The 19,687-nt window shown below is 44.4% G+C and overlaps 1 protein-coding gene across 1 annotated transcript in view; it reads left to right on the top strand.

Moving 5' to 3' along the window:
• Window positions 1–12,349, top strand: part of CRELD1 (CRELD disulfide isomerase 1) — a 100,237-nt gene extending 87,888 nt beyond the window's left edge. Inside the window, exons 8-11 of the mRNA XM_078661837.1 lie at window positions 523–606; window positions 2,145–2,240; window positions 5,703–5,843; window positions 10,394–12,349. Of these exons, the coding sequence (XP_078517963.1) occupies window positions 523–606; window positions 2,145–2,240; window positions 5,703–5,843; window positions 10,394–10,614 (542 nt within the window). The 3' untranslated portion in view covers window positions 10,615–12,349. The remainder of the gene's footprint in view (window positions 1–522; window positions 607–2,144; window positions 2,241–5,702; window positions 5,844–10,393) is intronic.
• Window positions 12,350–19,687: the final 7,338 nt, after the last annotated feature.

Genomic DNA, 19,687 nt, shown 5'->3' with positions numbered 1-19,687 from the left:
GTTCCTCCGCCGTCCACTGGCTGGGTTGCCTCGGGTTCCTCCGCCATCCACTACCTCAGTCCCCCATGGTTCGTCCTACGTCCACTGGCTGGGCTGTCCCTGGTTCCTCCGCCATCCACTACCTCAGTCGCCCATGGTTCCTCCTCCGTCCACTGGCTGGGTTGTCCCAGGTTCCTCCGCCATCCACTGGCTGGGTTGTCCCTGGTTCCTCCTCCGTCCACTGGCTTGGTTGGCCCAGGTTCCTCCGCCATCCACTGGCTCAGTTGCCCCTGGTTCCTCCCCCATCCACTACCTCAGTCGCCCATGGTTCGTCCTCCGTCCACTGGCTGGGTTGCCCCTGGTTCCTCCGCCATCCACTACCTCAGTCGCCCATGGTTCCTCCTCCGTCCACTGGCTGGGCTGTCCCTGGTTCCTCCACCCTCCACCGGGTGTTTGTACCATTGTTCCGTGTCATGGCAAGGGGCTTTGCCGGGCAGTCTATGACGTCTTTGGTTCCTGACTGAACTCTTTTTCACTCTCCAGACATAGATGAGTGTGGGACAGAGATGGCTCGCTGCAGGGCAAACCAGTTCTGCGTGAACACGGACGGGTCCTACGAATGTCGAGGTAGGAGACTGTGTGCTTATCTTCTGTGAAGACTCACCCCCTGGGGTGTCTGCTTATTGTCTGCTCAAAGCCTAACTTTGGCCTTTTCAGTCTTCATGTCCTATGCTTCTCTCCTCTGTGTATCTTCCCTTCACCCTCTCTCTATGATTTCTCTGCTGCCTTACATCTATTTTTTATGTTTGTGTAAAATTTGTATAATTTTCCTTGCATATACTTTTGTAAAAAATATATGAAATTCTACATAATTTCATGATGAACAAATTTGTAACTATGAATTATTTTTTAGCACAAATCCTTCCTCGCAGCACTTTTTAACTTGAGAACGTAGATTTCTAAACATATAGCACAAAAATGCAAACAGCTTCTTGCCTTCTGGTTGTTCATTCTGTTCCCAAGCTGTGTTTTACCGCGAATAATGCCATAATTGCACAACCAGCATAGTGGCGTCATTTCAAGAATTCTGTGTAACGAGTGTAGCATGACTTGGAGGCTTGGAGTGCTGGGGTTGTTGAAGGTCTTGCATCTGGGATTTTTCTACTTGCTGATGCTTTGTGAGATGTGCAGTGATCTTGGCCTTCTGAATTTGCTGATGAGGGCGTATTGCACCTCCTCGTACCGCGTGGAGGTGATGAACGGAGAAGGTGGGCTGTTGGCTTTTCTTGTTACTTGGAGCCTTTGAGGGACCCGGAAGAGTCATATGCATGATATCTTTTGTAGATGTGACTTTGAGGTTCTTGCATTGGCCTCTCCATTTGCCAGATGTATCAAGCAAATTTGCATTCTCAAAGGTCGTAATTCGCACAATTTCGGCCTTTGCGAATTTGCTAAATGGAATGTATGAAGCAAAATCTGGTGCAAAATAAAGAATCGCAAAATTTGCGATTCCTTATTTCGCAATTGCATTTAAGGAATCGCAAATGTTGTGATTCCTTAATTGCAATGTATGTAGCAAAAAAAATTTGCAAAATGCCCTTAAGGAATCGCAAATTAGCACCAACTTCTAGTTGGTGGTAAGTTGCGAATTCCTTGAAAAATGCAAATTTTTGCATTTTTCAAAGTGCCATGTGACGCACATACGTACCCTTAGGGCATGTATGTGCGCCACATGTGCACCCATGCATATTTCTGGGGTGCAACAGGGTGTCCTTTGGACACCCCTGCACCCTTGAAATTATTCTCAATTTGCGATTAGCAAATTGCGAATCGCAAATTGAGAATAACTTCCCATTCATTCCTATGGGCCTCCTGGCCCATAGAAATGAATGGGAAATTATTCCTTAATTGCGATTAGCAATTTGCTAATCGCAATTAAGGATTTTTCAAGAAATCGCTAAAAAATAGCGAATTTCTACATACATCCCAATTTGCAATTCTCAAATAGCGATTTCTAAAAAATCGCTATTTGGGAATCGCAAATGAAGGTAATGATACATCTGCCCCCTGATCTTTAGCTGACACCTCCATAATTCAGAGTTGTTGCCCCTTGAAAGTCTCACTCCTGACTTTGCCTAACCCCGAATGGCTCTTCTTCTCCTCAGATTGCGACAAGGCCTGCATCGGCTGCATGGGATCCGGTGTCGCCCGATGTAAGAGATGCAACATCGGCTATCAACGGGATGGAGTCAAGTGTCTGGGTGAGTCCTTCCGGCACCTCTTTCCACACCTGTTCATCTCTTTCCACACCTGTTCATCTCTTTCCACACCTGTTCATCTCTTTCCACACCTGTTCATCTCTTTCCACACCTGTTCATCTCTTTCCACACCTGTTCATCTCTTTCCACACCTGTTCATCTCTTTCCACACCTGTTCATCTCCTCCCACACCTGTTCATCTCCTCCCACACCTGTTCATCTCCTCCCACACCTGTTCATCTCCTTCCACACCTGTTCATCTCCTTCCACTAGATGGTAAAAGCAGATCCTATATTAGAAAATTATCATAGCCTGTGGTAAGTACTTGGCACTCATTGAGTCCAACGTCCTCCAAGGTCCTCCGATAACCCGGCCTGTGTAAACTATTTCCAATAATAGTTAACAAATGCATATTTAGTACCTTATCGCTGTGCCTCAAAGAGCTCTGAATAGTGTAGACGTGTTTACTCAACTCGTTTGCACTCAATTTACATCAGTTTAACAAATTAAAACCATGTAGTGATATTTATGAGGCAAGAAGAACCTCAGAGGGGCATTTTACAACTTTTGTTTTACATGAAGAATTGAAGTTGGTGCATCTGTGGGCCTCAGAAGTTGCACATGGATTGAGAAGGTTCAACGGTGGGATGAAGAGTGCCAAGGAACGGGCATTTCCTTACTTTTTCGGGCTGTAATCCTGCTCGGAGTTCGATCGACATCCGATACTCTGGGGTGTGAAATTTGTGTACTGATAGTTCATACCCTAGCACAACTCACTAGTTGTTATTTTATAGTCCTTAGAAGGATGAAAGACTTTTTCTGTCTTACCAGAACAGGAACCACTGATCACCTACTAGGGGTGGGTGTAACTTGCGTAATTCTTTGTAGCGTAATCATTCATAGTTACTTAAGAATTCCTTGAGATTATGCGGAATAATGCGAGAAGAGTAATTCTGCGTTTAGCTCTATTCCTTATCTCAACAAGCATTTGCAATGCAATGGGTCTCGCATTTGCGAGAGTTTAACACCTTGCGTGGTAGCGGTTTTCCCGCTGTGCGCGGCGGTTTTAAAAAAAACCGCGTTACATGACGAGCTCAGCTCGTCATGAGCGTACGAGAGGCGTAACTCATGACGAGCTCAGCTCGTCATGAGCGTGGAAGGGGTTAAGCTATTAGCACTGTAAATGACAATGCATTTCATTTATATTTTGAAAACCAACACATAAATAAAAGGCATTGCCCCAATAGCCCAAAGTCTCGTAAATGCGAGACTTACTGCATTGCAAATGCTTGTTTTATATTGCATACACATGGTGCAAAAAAAGAACAGATGTCATGCTGAGACATGAAAATGATGGCTATATACTTCCAATAAAAATGTTTACTTCCAATAAAAATAATTCACCGTTGATAATAATTGTAATTATATAGTACGGGTGCTTCTTAGGGACAAGTGTATTAGGAGCGTGCATTGAAACCATAATTTAACTTTAAGGCACAGAACAGGAAAAGATAATTTTTAATGATGCACAGAAGAAGAACTATTGACTCTGAATCTTTCTGAAAATATATGTTTTAACACACAAGACTAAAAAATAAAACGATAAAGAATGGAGGCAGGGCTTTAAGTTGGCCAGCCCCTAAGCACTAGCTGTTGCTTCAGTGAATAGAAAAGCATCGTAACCCTGCAGCAGTGACACCCTTTACTGCCTTTAATGTAACTTCAGAGACACTGACTATAGTTCTTTCAGTCTCATCTTTTTAGAACTGAAGCATTTTCAAACTATATACAACAAAGCCATAGTTGTTTTTTTTTTAATCTTATGCTCCTAACAACCATTGACAAAGCCAATAGTCCTGGATTGTTGTAGGTGACATGTTACTTGTTGTATTATATATGTGGATGCAATGACAGAAGCAGCAAAATACCAGTTGGTTGGCACACTATACTAAGCACAGATTTTTAGCTACTGTGTTTTAAGCTACGCTCTAATTACATCGGCCACGCCCCTTTGAGAGATCCCCTAGTTTTTTCATCCCACTTATAGCCCTGTATGGAGAGAAGTAGATTATAGTAATTTATTGGTGCATCTATCTTGGCCCTAAAGCGTACATCTTTTTAGGCAGAAGTGCGCGTGTTGAGGCAAAATGCATCACCCACAGTGCAAGAGAGCCCAGGACTTAAGTGAGCTGACCATGAATTACCCCATGTTGTCCTCTGCGTTGGTAGAAGCAACATTTTATTTGACACTTGAATTGAGCAATGAATAAAGAGGGCTGTTCCAAAGCCACACTTTATGTCTGCTAGTATTTTTTTATTCATTCATTTTTTATTTAATTATACGAAGCTGGCCATCTCTGGGCTAGGACAAAAAAGGTTACGTAAGAAACACAAAACCTAACAAATCCAGCAAGGGGCATCCTGGCTAAATCCCTTGAGGAGAAACGTCACACCAACACACACGTCCGTCAAAACGAAGGGCGTATATTTCTGTTTCTCTACAACTGCATGTTATTCATAAGCTGTCAAGCACCAGTTGTCATCAGATTTTTCTGCATCCTTAGAATCTCCCCATGCCCCCCCCAACCTCAACACCGCACCCTCCCACCCCAGTCGTCACTGCCCCACGTGATGGACATCATTGGGCTGTATGTCTTGCAAAAATAACACGTGTCCCAAATGCGCAATACAATCTCGCGTTCTGTGAAAGGATAGTTGATGGGCCAGCTTGAAAATATATTTATTACATGGATCTGCCTTCCTTCACCAACATTAAATTCCAGAAAAAGTGCATTTGAGTAAAAATAAGAGTAGAAATAATAAGTGTGTAATGAAGGGGTCTGCCTGTTCCACACAAATTCCTTTGCCAGTTACAGCAGTAGCCACACATTTCTTGTTTGGCTGTTCTGCAAATTAGGTAACAAAAATAAACACTAGGAAGAGATTCACTTAAAACGTGGAGTACAGTAGAGTAGGCAACCACTAAGGGCCTCCAACCACTATCAAAACTAAATTGTAAATGCCTAACTCTGCAGCACTTCTTCACTTGTGTTGTAGTGTAACTATTAATCATCTTGGGGTTTGGGGGAGGTGTCATAGGGCCCACTTACATTGTGCTGGGGTTTCATTGTCAATTAACAAACTTTTGAACCCAGCCTAATTGAAACTTATGGTGTGGCCACTACTATGTGTCTCTGGGTCATCATTTGCTTGAGTCTCCCAGCGTCATTCAAGTTCCTGACCATCCTGTCCTCTAAATTATGTTTGTATTGCATCCCAGTTTTGAGTGTATTCTCTTGCCAACTTCTTTATAGTTGTCTTTTCGCATTGTTCTTAGTTCTGAGGTGAGATCCAAACCTTGGTAGTAAGCATGGCATGTGACTGTGGGCACATTAATTACCTCCAGTAGTCCAGAAGAACGTTGCCTCCTCTCACCCTGTGCCCCTTTCTGCTTTGCCCCCTCAGATGTCGACGAGTGTGCTACTGAAGAGCCCGCCTGTAAGGGGTACCACGAGACCTGCGTCAACACCGATGGTGGTTACCAGTGTGCGTGCGAAAAGGGCTATTCCAGGAAGGATGGAGGGTGCGTGGAGGACAACCCCGATGGTGAGCTTACGCCTCGTGCTGTACACACGCCGCGTGTCACTGCAGACTGGACCTATTCCATCTCCTCCATTATGTTACAACTGCACACGCTGTTGGAAAAGTATTTTTCAGCCATAGAGTCCTCTTTTTGATGGTATCGGCTAGTGCTGTTTGGTAAACCTTTCTCCTGGGTCTGGCCTTTCCATGTGCAATATCTGATCATGTTTGGCCTTGTCCACTGGGGAAAACCTCAGACCTGTACTTAAAATGTCTTTGCCTTAACCTCTTCTTGACATCCTCTTCATATAGGTACTTCCTGAGTCCCTGGAAACCTTAACGTATTTGTTATAGAAATACACCACACAACACATATACTCACACTCTCACACACACACACTGACGATCACCTCTGTGTATTTATAGTTAGTTCAGAGTTTCAATAGGAAGAACATTTTTAGTTCAGTTTGGCGAATCTGCACGGCTTATTCATGGAATGATTTGCTGCAATCCTTCAAGTTGGGGGCAAGAAAAGGATGTGGCCCAAAATATTGAATTCCATTCTTGATTCCGATGTCCAATTAACAGCTTTACCCAGCATGCTTTTTGCAATTTGGTGTAAATACATTAAGCCTTTTTCGAGAAATTAGCATTTGAATAGGTGCTTGGGGTGGTCATGAAGGGATTAAAAGGTTAGGTATATCTGGACGGTTGATCGCATAAAAGTATCGCAGTATCAAAAAAAAACAGGACCTTTCAATTGGCTTAGGGACCTTTTTCTTCAGTTGGACATTTTGGGACTGTGTGACCAAGCGATCTGATTGGGTGGCCGCAACTGAGGACAAAATGTTGTGGCTGTTATTACAAAATAATATAAGGAGGCAGGGTAGGGACACCCTGACCCCTAGGCACTTGTGGGGTGGTCCTAGACAGACAGCCCAGCAGCCAAACTTTTTTTTAAACAAAACTTTTTGCATCGTGGGTACCGCCATACTCCCATGGTCCCAATGCGGGCCTATCGTGACGTATTGCAGCGCTCCTGTGAACGGCTCAGACTACAGCCCCATGATACTGCTGTACCGCGCCAGCTTTGTCAAGGATGGTTGCAATGCACTGTGGGGGTAAAACTGACATGGCAAGTACAACAGTACCTGCAAACAAATTAAAAAATATTGGCTGCGTGTCCACGAGGGCACGGGGTTTGGTCAAAGGTTATGTGCAGGATCTTCAGCTGTGTGCATCGGGTTGGCTGGCTGTGGGTGGGGTTGTGTGCCGGCCCTAGTCTGAGGCCTGGTCCTGCACCAAACCACCGCTTTACACAGCCAAAAATTTGCGCGGCGAGGGAATTGGCTGTCGTTTGTCAGGGGATTGGGTAAATGGTCAGGGGTGAGTATGATAAAAAAATTAATACCCCAGAAAAAACACAAAAGTTAAAGTGACACTCTAGTTACCTATGGTAATACAATGTTAGCTTAAGTTAAAAAAAAAAAAAAAAAATTGGAAACTCACCGAACAAAAAAGCAAAAGTGACATTATGGTTAGTGTTTAAAAATAAACGGATAGTTAAAAGCCCTTAAAATTCAACAGTTTTAGTTTTAGTTTACTGAGCTAACAATAACTTGCGCCCCCGCCATTTCCTTGCATATGACTTCACACATTACATAACTAATGACATCAGTGATTACATCATCCAGTCCTTGTGATAGCTTCCTGTAGGGCTTATGGACTTAAGTAATTCGTCATGTTACACCCAAGGCCAATTTTCTGCGTTCCTAAATGAGATTGCACATTTAAAGACTTCACATGACCTGCAGTTTTAAGTCAAGAGAGTGACAGTTATGCATTTGTCACTGAAAATACACCTTCTGCCAGGCTCTATGGACAACTTTCCATAGTTTGGTAAAATATACTAAGAACATTCCTGGGATGAGCATAATGGTATACAACCTTAGAGCCATGCTCACAACAACTCCAGTGTGAGTCAAACCACACCTACATTCTATTTTATTCATCAATCTGCAGTGCCTCAAAATGTTCTGCGAAGTTCTGGAAATAAACATCCTCTCCCTTTTAACCTCCTTGTTACATAGATTTTGTTTATGTACTACAACTGCTTAACATGGTCACATGCTCAGACATCCATTCTTGCTCAGTCTATTGTCAGAAGAAGCTTTGGCCTTTCTCACAGATTTCCTGTTCAACGGGTTTTTGTTTCTTTAAGCCACACCCTTCTTTGAAGCATGCATCTGCAACCACATCATAGCCTTTACCCTGTTCAATGAGGACTAAGTACTTGCACCCCAAACTTTACTGGTTGGTAAACGGTGCACCGTATAACTTTCAAAATGCACAGCCACACTTGTCTCCAAGGAATATGGTATTTCCATTTTATGCACTCACACGTGCGGACAGTAACTGTATGCTGTATATGAATATAGGCCCTTTACTAAACACTTTATATTTTTTAAATGATGTAAGGGTTTATGGAGTAATGTGATTAGCAGTAGGCACAAGTTATAGTTAGATCACTTAACTATAACTGGTGAATTACAATGGGGTTTCAGTCTTTAATCATTAGTTCTTATCTCATTTCAACGCATAACTATAACATCACTTTAACACTTTCTGTATTTTTTTAACGTAAACTAAGATCTGAATACCATACTTAATTAGAGCATCACTTTAACCTCTGTTTATTTCAGTACATTTCTCAGTTTTTTAAAAATCATATTCAAAGTTGAGCATATGCCCGACCCCCTCGGGGAACCTGCTGCCAACCCTCCACCGACCCCGTGGGGCATTACCTTTGGCAGTGTGCAGGAGGTGATTGGCTGCCAGGCCCTGGAACTTAGAGGCACAACACACCCACATCCACTAGAAAAAATATAATGGGGCATAGTTATCAAAAGGCAGCCTATTGGCTTAGGCAGGGAATCACAAAATGAATCAAAGCAATGTGTCATAATAAGCCAGTGCTGCACCTATGAAACTGCGATGGGTGGTACCCGCTTCCGAATGCATTCATTAGGGCAGGTAATGGCACACTGTTATCCTTGTGAATGTCAATAGATTATTTCAAAATATGTCAATGTCCGATAAATGTTATTGCAAGTAAAGCATTTTCTTTCCAATGCAATCTGCGGAGTGTTATTTTAAAAAAAAATTATTATTCTGCTGCAAATGCAGACTTAGGCCCCGCCAACAGGAGATCCCGACACTCCAGATCCTTCATGCAAAAGAAGCAGCTCAATAAGCCTGGGGTCGTCAACTCAACCACTGAGCGACTTAATGTGACCATTAAAAATCCACAGTGGGGACTGCTACACTCCTGGCAGCCCTGAAAGTGTCTCCTCTTGTTGGTGTCCTCTCTTGTCAGAGTGCTACAAAAGCCTCCCGGGGTCTCCTATCCCAGCTTATCCTGAGCCACGGAGACTTATGCTGTGATTCCCGCCCCCCTGTTGCAATCCCCGTATTCCTTTCCCATTTTGTGTTTTAAAAAGCAGCCTTACGCTATTACTTATAATGTGTCTTGGTGCCCTGGGCCATTCCGGAGACAAGCCCGCAGTGCTTTTTTTGGCTCAATTCTCTGATGACAGTGTACAACAATCGAGATATTTCTAACTTTTTACCACAGTTAACTTCATCATGCCCACCCGAGAACCTTTTTAAATGCAAATTTCTCAGAAATGGCTGAACAGATTCACACCAAATAACAAAAAGCAGGCCCTCTGAGTAAATTCTCACTTTTTGACATATTTGGTGTTCTTCAGTAATGTAGCAAAGAGCAAACGTTGCTATGGGAATTAACTTGGGTAATAACTATTTTGGGACCCTCCCATTTCTTTGCTCCAGCAAATAAGCAGGAAACTTTTCAAGAAGGAACCAAAGTAGGTGAACTCTTCCCTTTTGAGTGTTTTTTGCAGCTATATCAAACTGCACCAAAGTTATTAAAGAATCAAAAAATGACTTTCCCAGATTAAACCACACAGTTCATTTGAAGGGAAGAAATCAAGTTGAATGTATATTACTTTGTTGGTATGATAAGGCTCTTTTTACTGTGTTAACCTACTATAGATCGTTGGTTGTAGTACGACATCACGCTGCGGTTTTAACACGTGTATGCTATATGAATGCTCGATCTTCCCTTGCAAGGATTTTAACTAATGTGGCAAAATTTATTTTGAATATTCTGCCTTTCCAATGGAAAGTGTGTCATATCTATTACAACACTCTGAGGACCAACACTGTGTAATATTAATAAATGAATATATTTATTACATGATAAATGCACTAATTTTCAATTAGGAAAATGTGAGTGGAGGAGATAGGCTTGGCAGTGAGTGCATTATACTGAGTGCATTATACAGATTGTAACAATAAGTCTAACGTGTGCGTCATATTGTTGTGTATCCATCAGTGACAAGAGTTTATGTTGGGAGTTTCAGTCACAAAGGGTGATCCCTGAGAATGCTCAGACTCTTGAGGGGCGGGATTGGGAGGGCGATCCCTTTGTTTTGCTTATGACTGACGTATATCTATTTCCTGTCTCTTTCTATCCCTCAACTGGTTACCAGAGGCGAGTGACAAAGGCTTCTTTGATGACATCACAGATGACGAGGTCGTCGTGCTGCAGCAGATGTTCTTCGGTGTGGTCGTTTGTGCCTTGGCCACGCTGGCCGCCAAAGGGGACATGGTCTTCACCACCATTTTCATCGGCGCTGTAGCGGCGATGGCCGGTTACTGGATGTCCGAGAAGGGTGACCGGCTGCTTGATGGCTTCATGAAGGGGAGGTAGTTGCACGTCCTGCCTTGCATCTTCAGAGCCAGCTCAAGACGTCTGGATTTAAAATGGCCTTCGAAGGAAGAGGGGGTGTAGATGAGACCTCTCCACGGAACCTGCAGGTCCACCTCTGCGCCTCTCTTTCTAAAGAACCACATCTCAGCCAAATCTTGAACGACCCATCGGCATCTATGATAGTTTTGGTTCTCACAGAACTGTTTCTCTTTCGTAGTTCATTTCTTAATCCAAAAATGATTTTTAAGTCTACGAGTAAGTGTGACGCGACCTTAGTTTCGATGGCATTGAAACAGCAACTTCCATCTCTGGAGAGCTGTCTCTTGCTGTCCTTCTAAGAGCGACGACAGGGAGAGAACAGTAAAGGAGGAACATAGTAAATTAGAAAAGAGAACAAGAACCTTTGGGACATGAAGAACTAAGAAAGCTGCAGACTCTGCAATGAGTATGCAGACCCTGCCTGCTGAGAGCTCCTTTGCAGATGTCCATATCCTAACATCTTGCCCTAATTTTCGTTGTTGACCCTAGCCTGGCCAGTTCTGGTGGAGATAAGCATAGTCTGATTAAAGGACGTGCCCTTGAAATTTGGGGCAAACAACTTGACTTCTGGATGCTACAGCTCTGTGCAGACCCAGAGTCCACCTGTGTGAAAAGTGCCACCACGCGAGGCTTGGCGTTTGGATGGATACGCCTTTCATGCCGCTGTCGTGCACTCTCATTTGAAAACAGTCACGTTGCATGGGGTTTTCGAATGTTTTTTTTTGCTGCTTTCTGATTGGCTGTACTGTCAAAGCCCTCCTCCCCCCATTATACAGAGACAATGAGGCAGTGGAAGAACTGATGAGGCATGCCACAAGTTAAATACTTTGTGTTATGATATTTATTTGTTATTTGGAGACATGGAAGGTGGCTTTGTACTTGTTTTGAGGCAGCTTTGTTCCTCGCTGCCCTTGTCTCATGTATGGGCAAAAGAAGCAGTGACGGGTGCCAAGGAGGGAATCTTTCAGAGTCTGTGTTAGAGGGCTATGGGATTTGGCCTTCTACTTCTTGGACTTTTATTGCAAGTGGGACATTTCTTTTTTTTATCCTAATGACCTCAATCGTCTCTGTGTCCCACCGGGAACTCAGTTCCTCCCTGTCCTAAGGACTCCGTGCTGTCCTTTGGGACTAGAACCCCTTCCTGCTCCTGGGCACTTGTCCAGCCCCAGAATACTCTGCTTTGGGTGTGGGAAGAAGTGCCCAGAAGGGAACAGTGCAATCTCCCGCCTCTCACGTTTTTAGGGCAGAAATACCCCTTGGATGCATGTAATAGGGTGAGCTTCTGAAACAAGGGACAAGCAAGCGTTACAAGCTTCTAATAAGGCTGGCTGAGGAGTGTTGTATTCTTCAGGGTGGGGGAGGGGCTTTGTATGGTTGGATAATATGACGGGGGGGATCGTAGGGTGGGAGGATATCGAATGGGCGGGCCATCAGAGAGTGGGAGTGGCTTCACAGGGTGGAGGCGGGCACTGCAGACAGGAAGAGTGATTTCAGAGTGCGGTATCACACAGTGAACGCTCACGGGCAGGGTTACCGGATGACTACTGGTCAACTGGACAGCAATCTTCTATGCTTGACCCTTCAGTAAAAAAAATCTGCGCGTTCTGCGTTCTAGGGTTAGCTACGTTCTGCTGGCCATATTCATCTCACACACTTAAATACAATGATTTGTAAAATGAAACCAAGGATTTCAAAAGTTGTGACTCTGTGGTTTGTGTTCATTCGGTAGTCCTAGCCATGACTTAAAGCTCTGTGCGCTGCTCCTTCCTGCCGCGTGCTTTCATATGTCCTCTGCATGTGTTTCTGAAACCTCTCAGTCCTTTTTCCAGCCTGTTCTTGTAATCTTCCCACTTGTCCTCTTTCCTTCTCTTCTGGTCTGAGCGTCTGTCCTCGTCCGTCAGCCCTTGCCATTCTTCTGTCCTCTGATGCTGTGTTCCTGTTTTGTTCTCTGATAGTCCTCTCCTGTCCTGCTGCCTGTCCTTGTGTACTTACTCTTGACCCTGTCTTCCCAGCCTGTCCAGTTGCTTCCCAGATAGTCCTGCTCTGTCCTATCTTCTGCAATCCTCTGCCCCTGTTTCCTGCCGATAAAAGCGGCGATAATGTATCGCCCTTTCTTGATAATATGGCCCTTGGTTTCTGTTTCGGCTTTTTTTTGTTGTTAAGTTGGAGGCTGAAATCGGTTTCCTATTTCTCCACCTATTTTTATTTAGGCTTCGAGATTGACCTCTGTGTTCTGAGAAGGCACTGTCCTCTCGTTTGATGCTTCTGAGAGAATAACATTTGCATGATGGGGCTGGGATTATTGAGTAAGGACCAGGTTTATTGAAGGGTTGTTGGGAAGCCCCACTTTTATATTTATTTGTTTTATTTATTTAATCTCTGTGTGAAGCCTGAGATCTCCTTTGCTGCTGCAGAACTCCAAAGCGAGCTGGACATTGTTGTCCCCCTTCACTTGAACTTGTAATTAAATGTGCACAGTTTCATGCTGTAAGGGCCTTTACACCAACAGAAAACCCTGTGCTCTGTGGCACGAGTGATAAGTCCTCTGGGAAGAATTATACAACAGTGGAGAAGTATTCATTGGAACTGCCTCTAGTAGAGGGTTGCACAAGTGATTTAAGTTATTAAAAGTGGGTTCGGCTAAACTACTTTTCGCACAAGAACTTCAAACAATAGAATATATGTAAAAACTAGAAGAAGGAGGGGAAGAGAAGAAAAGGAAGATACATCGGTTAGTGTTGTGCATGGAATTCCAAGGCAGCAGAGAATACTCCCAACAGATAATTTACTACTTCCTCTACAAATCAGAGGTATTAGGAGATTCTACCTCTGTGTCCAACAAAGAGGAGGGAGTGGCTTCAGCAGGACGACGCGCTTCGGCGGTACATGCATAGTAGGGCAGCACATCCATGGGCTTTCATGTCCACTCCAAGGGAATCAGAGCACCATTTCTGCATCTTTGAAAGCCGACAGATAAGCGCTGGCTTCAATTTCATGGCATTTTTGCTGTATTATTGATTACATTTGTGCTGCGAGGATCACTTTTTTTTTTTTTTGTGGCAATTGTGGGCAACACACTGAGAAGAGAAGGCACGCCTCCCCTTCATCCTCACGCTCTCCTCCTTCTAAGCGCTCTAGATGTTCTAGTGAGGATGAGGAGGAGAGGATAAGGAGGATTGTTCCCCAGAATTTGGAGGCCTTTAGTAAAGGTTCTTCCTCATCTCTACAATGCAAGAAGGGTCCAGAAACTGCCCAGGATTCTGACAATTCCATATCAGATGAAGCCCCTTCCACGTCTTCAGACTTTCCAAAGAGATGATGAGGAATTTATTGGCCCATATCAGGGGAAATTTAAACTTTGCAGCACTGGAGAGGCCAGGAGCGGCAGATGACTCCTTGCTGAGACAATTTCAGAGGCCTTGCAAGTTGGCTTTGCCCATTCATCAGTTTGTGCTAGATGTGATTAAACAGGAATGGAAGGACCCTGATAAAATATTTTTTCCACGCTTCATGTCAAAGTTATATCGTTTGGAAAATATGGACTCCATGTTGCCTGATAATGTCCACGTGGATCCAGTGGTGGCCAGCCTGGTGGGCTGCGGCTCTATGGCAGAAGGAAATGAATCATGATCCTTTAGATAACAATGCGGATTCTACTCTAAAAAAGTTTCTGCTAGTTCTCAAATTGCCTTAAGAGCGGGGATTTAAGGAACCTACATGGCCCTTTTTAATGTTTGTCAGCCCTTTAACTGAGGTCACTGTGCGATACGGTTCAACCATTATTTCGTCTGCTAATGACACACAATTGGTCCTCACCATAACTCCGAACAGTGGGCTGATGGCCTCTTCTTTCTGTGTGTGGTTGTCTGAGGTTGATACCTGGGTGCTCCTTAATTGCTCGAAGCTGAATGCCGGGAAGACGGAGGTCTTGGTATTGGGCAAGCATCTTAACATCTGGTCCAAAGCCTGGTGGCCCGATAGTCTTGGTCCATTACGGCCTCATAAGCCAACGGTTAAGAATCTGGGCATCTGGTTCGATGAGAATCTTTCTTTTGAGGCTCAGATTGATGGATTCTCAGGAAAGTGTTTTGGGTTGTTGAGATCTTGCTAGAAAATCTTCCATCTCCTCCCTGACTCTGCCCAAAAAACGGTAGTCCAGGCTTAGTAATATGTAAACGGGACTACTGTAACATTCTTTACTTGGGCATTACCCAATCGCGGTTAAACAGGCTTCAACGGCTCCAGAACGCAGCAGCTCGGAGACTGCTTGGAATTCTTACCTAGCCCCCTCTGAAACTATTTTCAGGAAAAAGCTGAAATCTTGGCATTTCAGATCTGTCTCAGTTCCTTCCAGTTCAGTGAACGTTCCGTATCCAGTATCCTAGCACTGCAACACTTCATTTGAAGTAGGCATGCCCTCTACAAGTAGCTTTATTATTATTAATCTCTGAATACTGACTTTTGGGGCCATTCAACATTGATCGGATTGTCTTCTGATTTTAGAGGCTATGGAAGGTCAGACTGAGTTCCTCTCTGATATTTCATTCTGTGTTGCAAGAGACGCAGCTTTCACGAGTGAGGCTTCGGTGGTAGTGAGGTGGAACTTATATCTGAGAGACTGGAACACTGATGCAGCTTAGAGATTGGCAGCACTCTAATTACTGTTTAAAAGTTCTAGACTCTATTGGGTGGAGTGGGAGGACAAGCTAGATCATATTTTCAAAGAGCACAAACATTGTTCTTCTTTTCAATGGCAGCCTTCGAGGGGGGTCAGTGCCTCTAAATAGATTTTCTTCTTTAGTCGCCCTTCAGGGAGATGCAGAATAAGGAGCAGCCCTCAAAGTTTCAGCCAAAATCCTCTTACAGTTTTTACTAAGTGCCATAGGCTGGGGCGCCACTCTTCAGGACGAATTATGTCAGTTCAGATGGTCCCTTCTAGAGTGTTGGAGGTCTCCGAAACGAAGGGAGCTCAGGGCAGGAAAGTTCTTCCATCTCAGTGTGATGCTAAATAATGTGCTGATAAGGATGGACAGTAGTGGGGCAGTTTCTCATATCAACCACCAGAGGAGAACTCGTTGCTAGACCATCAATCAGACCACTACCCAACCGGTCCTGTGGGCAGAGAAAACTTGTTGAGCATAACGGCGGTCCATGTCAGAGGGGTGGACAACCTACTAACATATTCACTGATCAGGAACTTTCCCTCCTAGGAACATCCTAGGACTTAACCATGTCCAGACTGACTTTTTGGAGGATTTGCAGGCATTTCGTAACCCTTGTGGATCTGATTTGCATCAAGAACCAACTTTGCAGGTTTTGCTCCAGGTTTCCGGAAGAGGGAGCGTGGAGAACAGATGCATTGGGGACGATGGGGCAGAGGCATCTTCTGTACACTTTCCACCCCTTTCCATTAATCCAGAGAGTTATCCGAACCTTCCTAATGGAGGTGGGAGGACAGATTCTGGTGGTTCCCTTTTGGCCCAGGAGATCTTGGTTTCCACTTCTGAAGTCCTTGGCATGGCATCCCCATGGATACTCCCTCTCATCGCAAAATCTCTCTGTTCCCATTTCTGCTCACCGTCTGTTTAGAGGTTGTGAAATCCAATCTCTTAGCATAGGGTCTCTCTTCTTCCTTGGTGGCGGTAATTCAGAGTTCCAGATGTCCCTCCACTCTTAAGGCTTCTAGGCACTGGAAATCGTTTAACACATGATGTCCATCCCCTAATCTATTGGCTCCACTCTGTGGGCCCGATTCACAGAATGAACGTAAGACTCAATCCTAAACTTACTACTATTTTGGTATTCACAGAATGCACTTACTACTTTTGGTATTCACAGAAGTTAGGATTGTGGCTTAAGTTTGTCTTAAGACAGACTTAAGACAGACTTAAGACAGACTTAAGACAAACTTAAGACAGACTTAAGACAGACTTAAGACGAACTTAAGACGAACTTAAGACGAACTTAAGACGAACTTAAGACGAACTTAAGACGAACTTAAGACGAACTTAAGACGAACTTAAGACGAACTTAAGACGAACTTAAGACGAACTTAAGACGAACTTAAGACAAACTGAAGACAAACTTAAGACAGAATCCTAACTTCTGTGAATACCAAAAGTAGTAAGTTCATTCTGTGAATACCAAAAGTAGTAAGTGGATTCTGTGAATACCAAAATAGTAGTAAGTTTAGGATTGAGTCTAAAGTTCATTCTGTGAATCGGGCCCTGCGTGTTTTCCTCTGTCTTGCAATTCCTTCTGGATGCTCTTCATTTGAATCTTTTGGTCTCTACCTTTAGAGCTCCAGTGATTTGCTAGCAAGGCTTTTAGGGAGTTTATGGACCATTTGACAACAATTGACTCTTTGATTGCTAGACTGTTTAAGAGCTTCAGTCGCAAGGCCTGGTAAGATTCCCACCTCTCGTTCCTGGAATTGTCCTTCGGTTTTAAGGGCATTGCCGTTTCCCCCTTTCGAAACTTTGGGCAGTGTTGACCTGAGATTTCTCTCCGTTGAGGTCCTCTTTTTGGTGGCCATTCATCAGCTCGGAGAGTCCAGGAATTGGGGGCTTTGACGTGTTCGCCTCACCTGAAATGCATAGAGGCTGGGGTGACGTTCAAACCTGATGCTACCTTTATTCCTAAAGTTAACTCTGTTTTTCATAGGTCCCATGAGAAAATCTTACTTTCCTTCCCCTTCTAACGCAAAGGAACAATTGTTGGGTACTCTTGGTGTTAAATGGGCTCTTTTGATTGATATTGACCGGTTTCAACAATGCAGAAAGATTGACTTATTTGTGACTTTCGGACAATCTGGAAGGGGCAATAAATCGTCTGCTACCACTGTCAGCAGGTGGCTAAAATCTACTATTCTCGTGGCTCTACAGGAGCTGGACACGAGCCTTCCTATCCAGGGCAGATCGACCAGGGCGATGGCTGCTTCATGGGTGGAGTTACAGGGAATATCAATCCAGGAGATTTGTAGAGCGGCCACTTGGGCTTCAGAGCACGCATTCATGAGGCATTATCGTCTGAACTCTGTCGCAGATTGTCAGCTGAAGTTGGGCACCACTGTGTTGAATGCAGCTTTACGAGTACTTACAATGTGGGATTATTGCACTCTATTTACCTTTATTTTGTAGTTTTCTATTGAATGTTGTTGTGTTACATTATCAAGGCTTTGTGGTTCTTTAGTGTCAAAGGACTTTAGCTTTGGTATACCTCACTTGTAATGACGGGGACGAGGGAAGTAGAACTAATACCCGATTACTTACCTGTAATCTCCATTACCTTTAGACCACCTCGTACTCGTCACAGTCATTGCTCCCACCCTTTCCCACCCCTCTTAGTCCTTTGACAAAGGGCTTGGATATTTGAGGAGGAGCCAGGAGTGCCGGCCCACTTCATTGCTTCCTGGTAGGGTGGGTGGGGCTGTCTTCGGGGTCCTCCGGCTTTGTTCCTGGTGTGAGGTAACATTACCTCATTTGTAATGACTGTCGAGGACGGAATGGACTAAAGGGTAGTAAAGATTCCCGGTAATTAACCGGGGCAACACTCCTGCCTCTGATGCAATCGTCCCCGACCCTCTCATGAGCGACTGCTGGCACTGGCTCCACCCCTTATCCCAGTGAGCTCATACTGGGCTTGCGATTTAAAGCATTGATGCCCCCAGAGTGCTGACCTCCTGGCCACTGGAGCCAGCACGGCAGCCCCTAGGGCATTACTGGCCGCTTACTGCATGCCACATCTACTACTACTGCCACTGAGGTAGGCCTGGGTGGTAAATTCCGTTCCGCTCGTGGAATTTGCAGAATTTGGGTAGTTCCGCGAAGAACGCGGAACTGGCAAAATTCCGTGATCCGCGGGTTAGCGGAATTTTGTGCTTGTTCGCGCTTTCAAAATGCGTGTTCACAAGCTATTTATCCCCGAACACGCAAACAGCGTTCACAAACAGGAAAAAAGCATCGCGAAAGGGCGGAACAAGCAATTCCGCGTGTTCGCTGAACTTTTGCATGCTTGCTGAGGTTTTTTACCATTTCGCGGAGCTTTGCATAGTGCGACTACGCAAATTCCGCCCACTACAGCTTTCAAACACCTGTGCAGTCCACTCATTTCATTCGTCCCATTCAGACACATATTTATTTATTTATTTTCAGAATGGAGAAGGTTTGAGGCATGTACTGCCGACCATGTACTTCTGAACTTTAGTGAAATCGAAACCTTTACCTGGAGCTGAGTCGGCGCAACTGACTGCTTCCGGCCCAACCGGCCTTTCTGAGCCAGGGCCCTATCTGCAAACCTCGCTTTGTCTGCTCAGGGGAGGATTGAAAACAACTTGTTAGTGACTGGTCCCTGTCTGTAGTGGCACAGTGTGTAAAACCGATGTAGCACAATGCGCGTGAAATAACGATTGCCTGAAATTCATTCAAGCATTGCACCTTCACTTTGTTTTTCACTCTTTGCAGCTGAGGTAAGGGTTTGGTAGCAGGGATTACCAGGGCAACCAGGGGGATAATGATCTTGTGTTAGGTCATGTGTCCCCCTCCCCCAGACACACAGATCCATACCCTATACCATGGTAATATTTATATGGTACACTACAATGGGTCAGAAGTCTCTAGGCACTGGTTTCCTGTTGTGAGCAATGTTAAAAGTGAAAACCTGTATTTGCACGATTAATAAATACAATTGCAATCAGAACTTATAGAAAAAAAATAAGCATAACCAGTACATTAACTGCACCGTGGTCAATGTTCTGCGTGTCCCACTTTCTTATTCGCTATCTCAGGAGAATAAACTGCGCCCCAAAACTTTAAACTCCTTGTTTGTGTCCATTTTGTGTTTTTGGTGGTTTGGGTCTTCTGTTTATTTCTGTCTGTCAGGTTGGTCTCTGGGCCAGTTAGTGCCAAACTCTGAACCAGGGTGTCCTCAATGGGGTGGAGGTGAGGGTGGCATTCAATAGAAATGTCCTTTCTCAAAGTGCTGGACAGGAAGAAAAAGGGGTGGAGCAAGGGCGGGTATGTCTTTTGCATTGGAA

Source organism: Lissotriton helveticus, chromosome 9, assembly GCF_964261635.1.
Source record: "Lissotriton helveticus chromosome 9, aLisHel1.1, whole genome shotgun sequence".
Classification (NCBI taxonomy): domain Eukaryota; kingdom Metazoa; phylum Chordata; class Amphibia; order Caudata; family Salamandridae; genus Lissotriton; species Lissotriton helveticus.
This window is presented reverse-complemented; position numbering and strand designations above follow the sequence as displayed.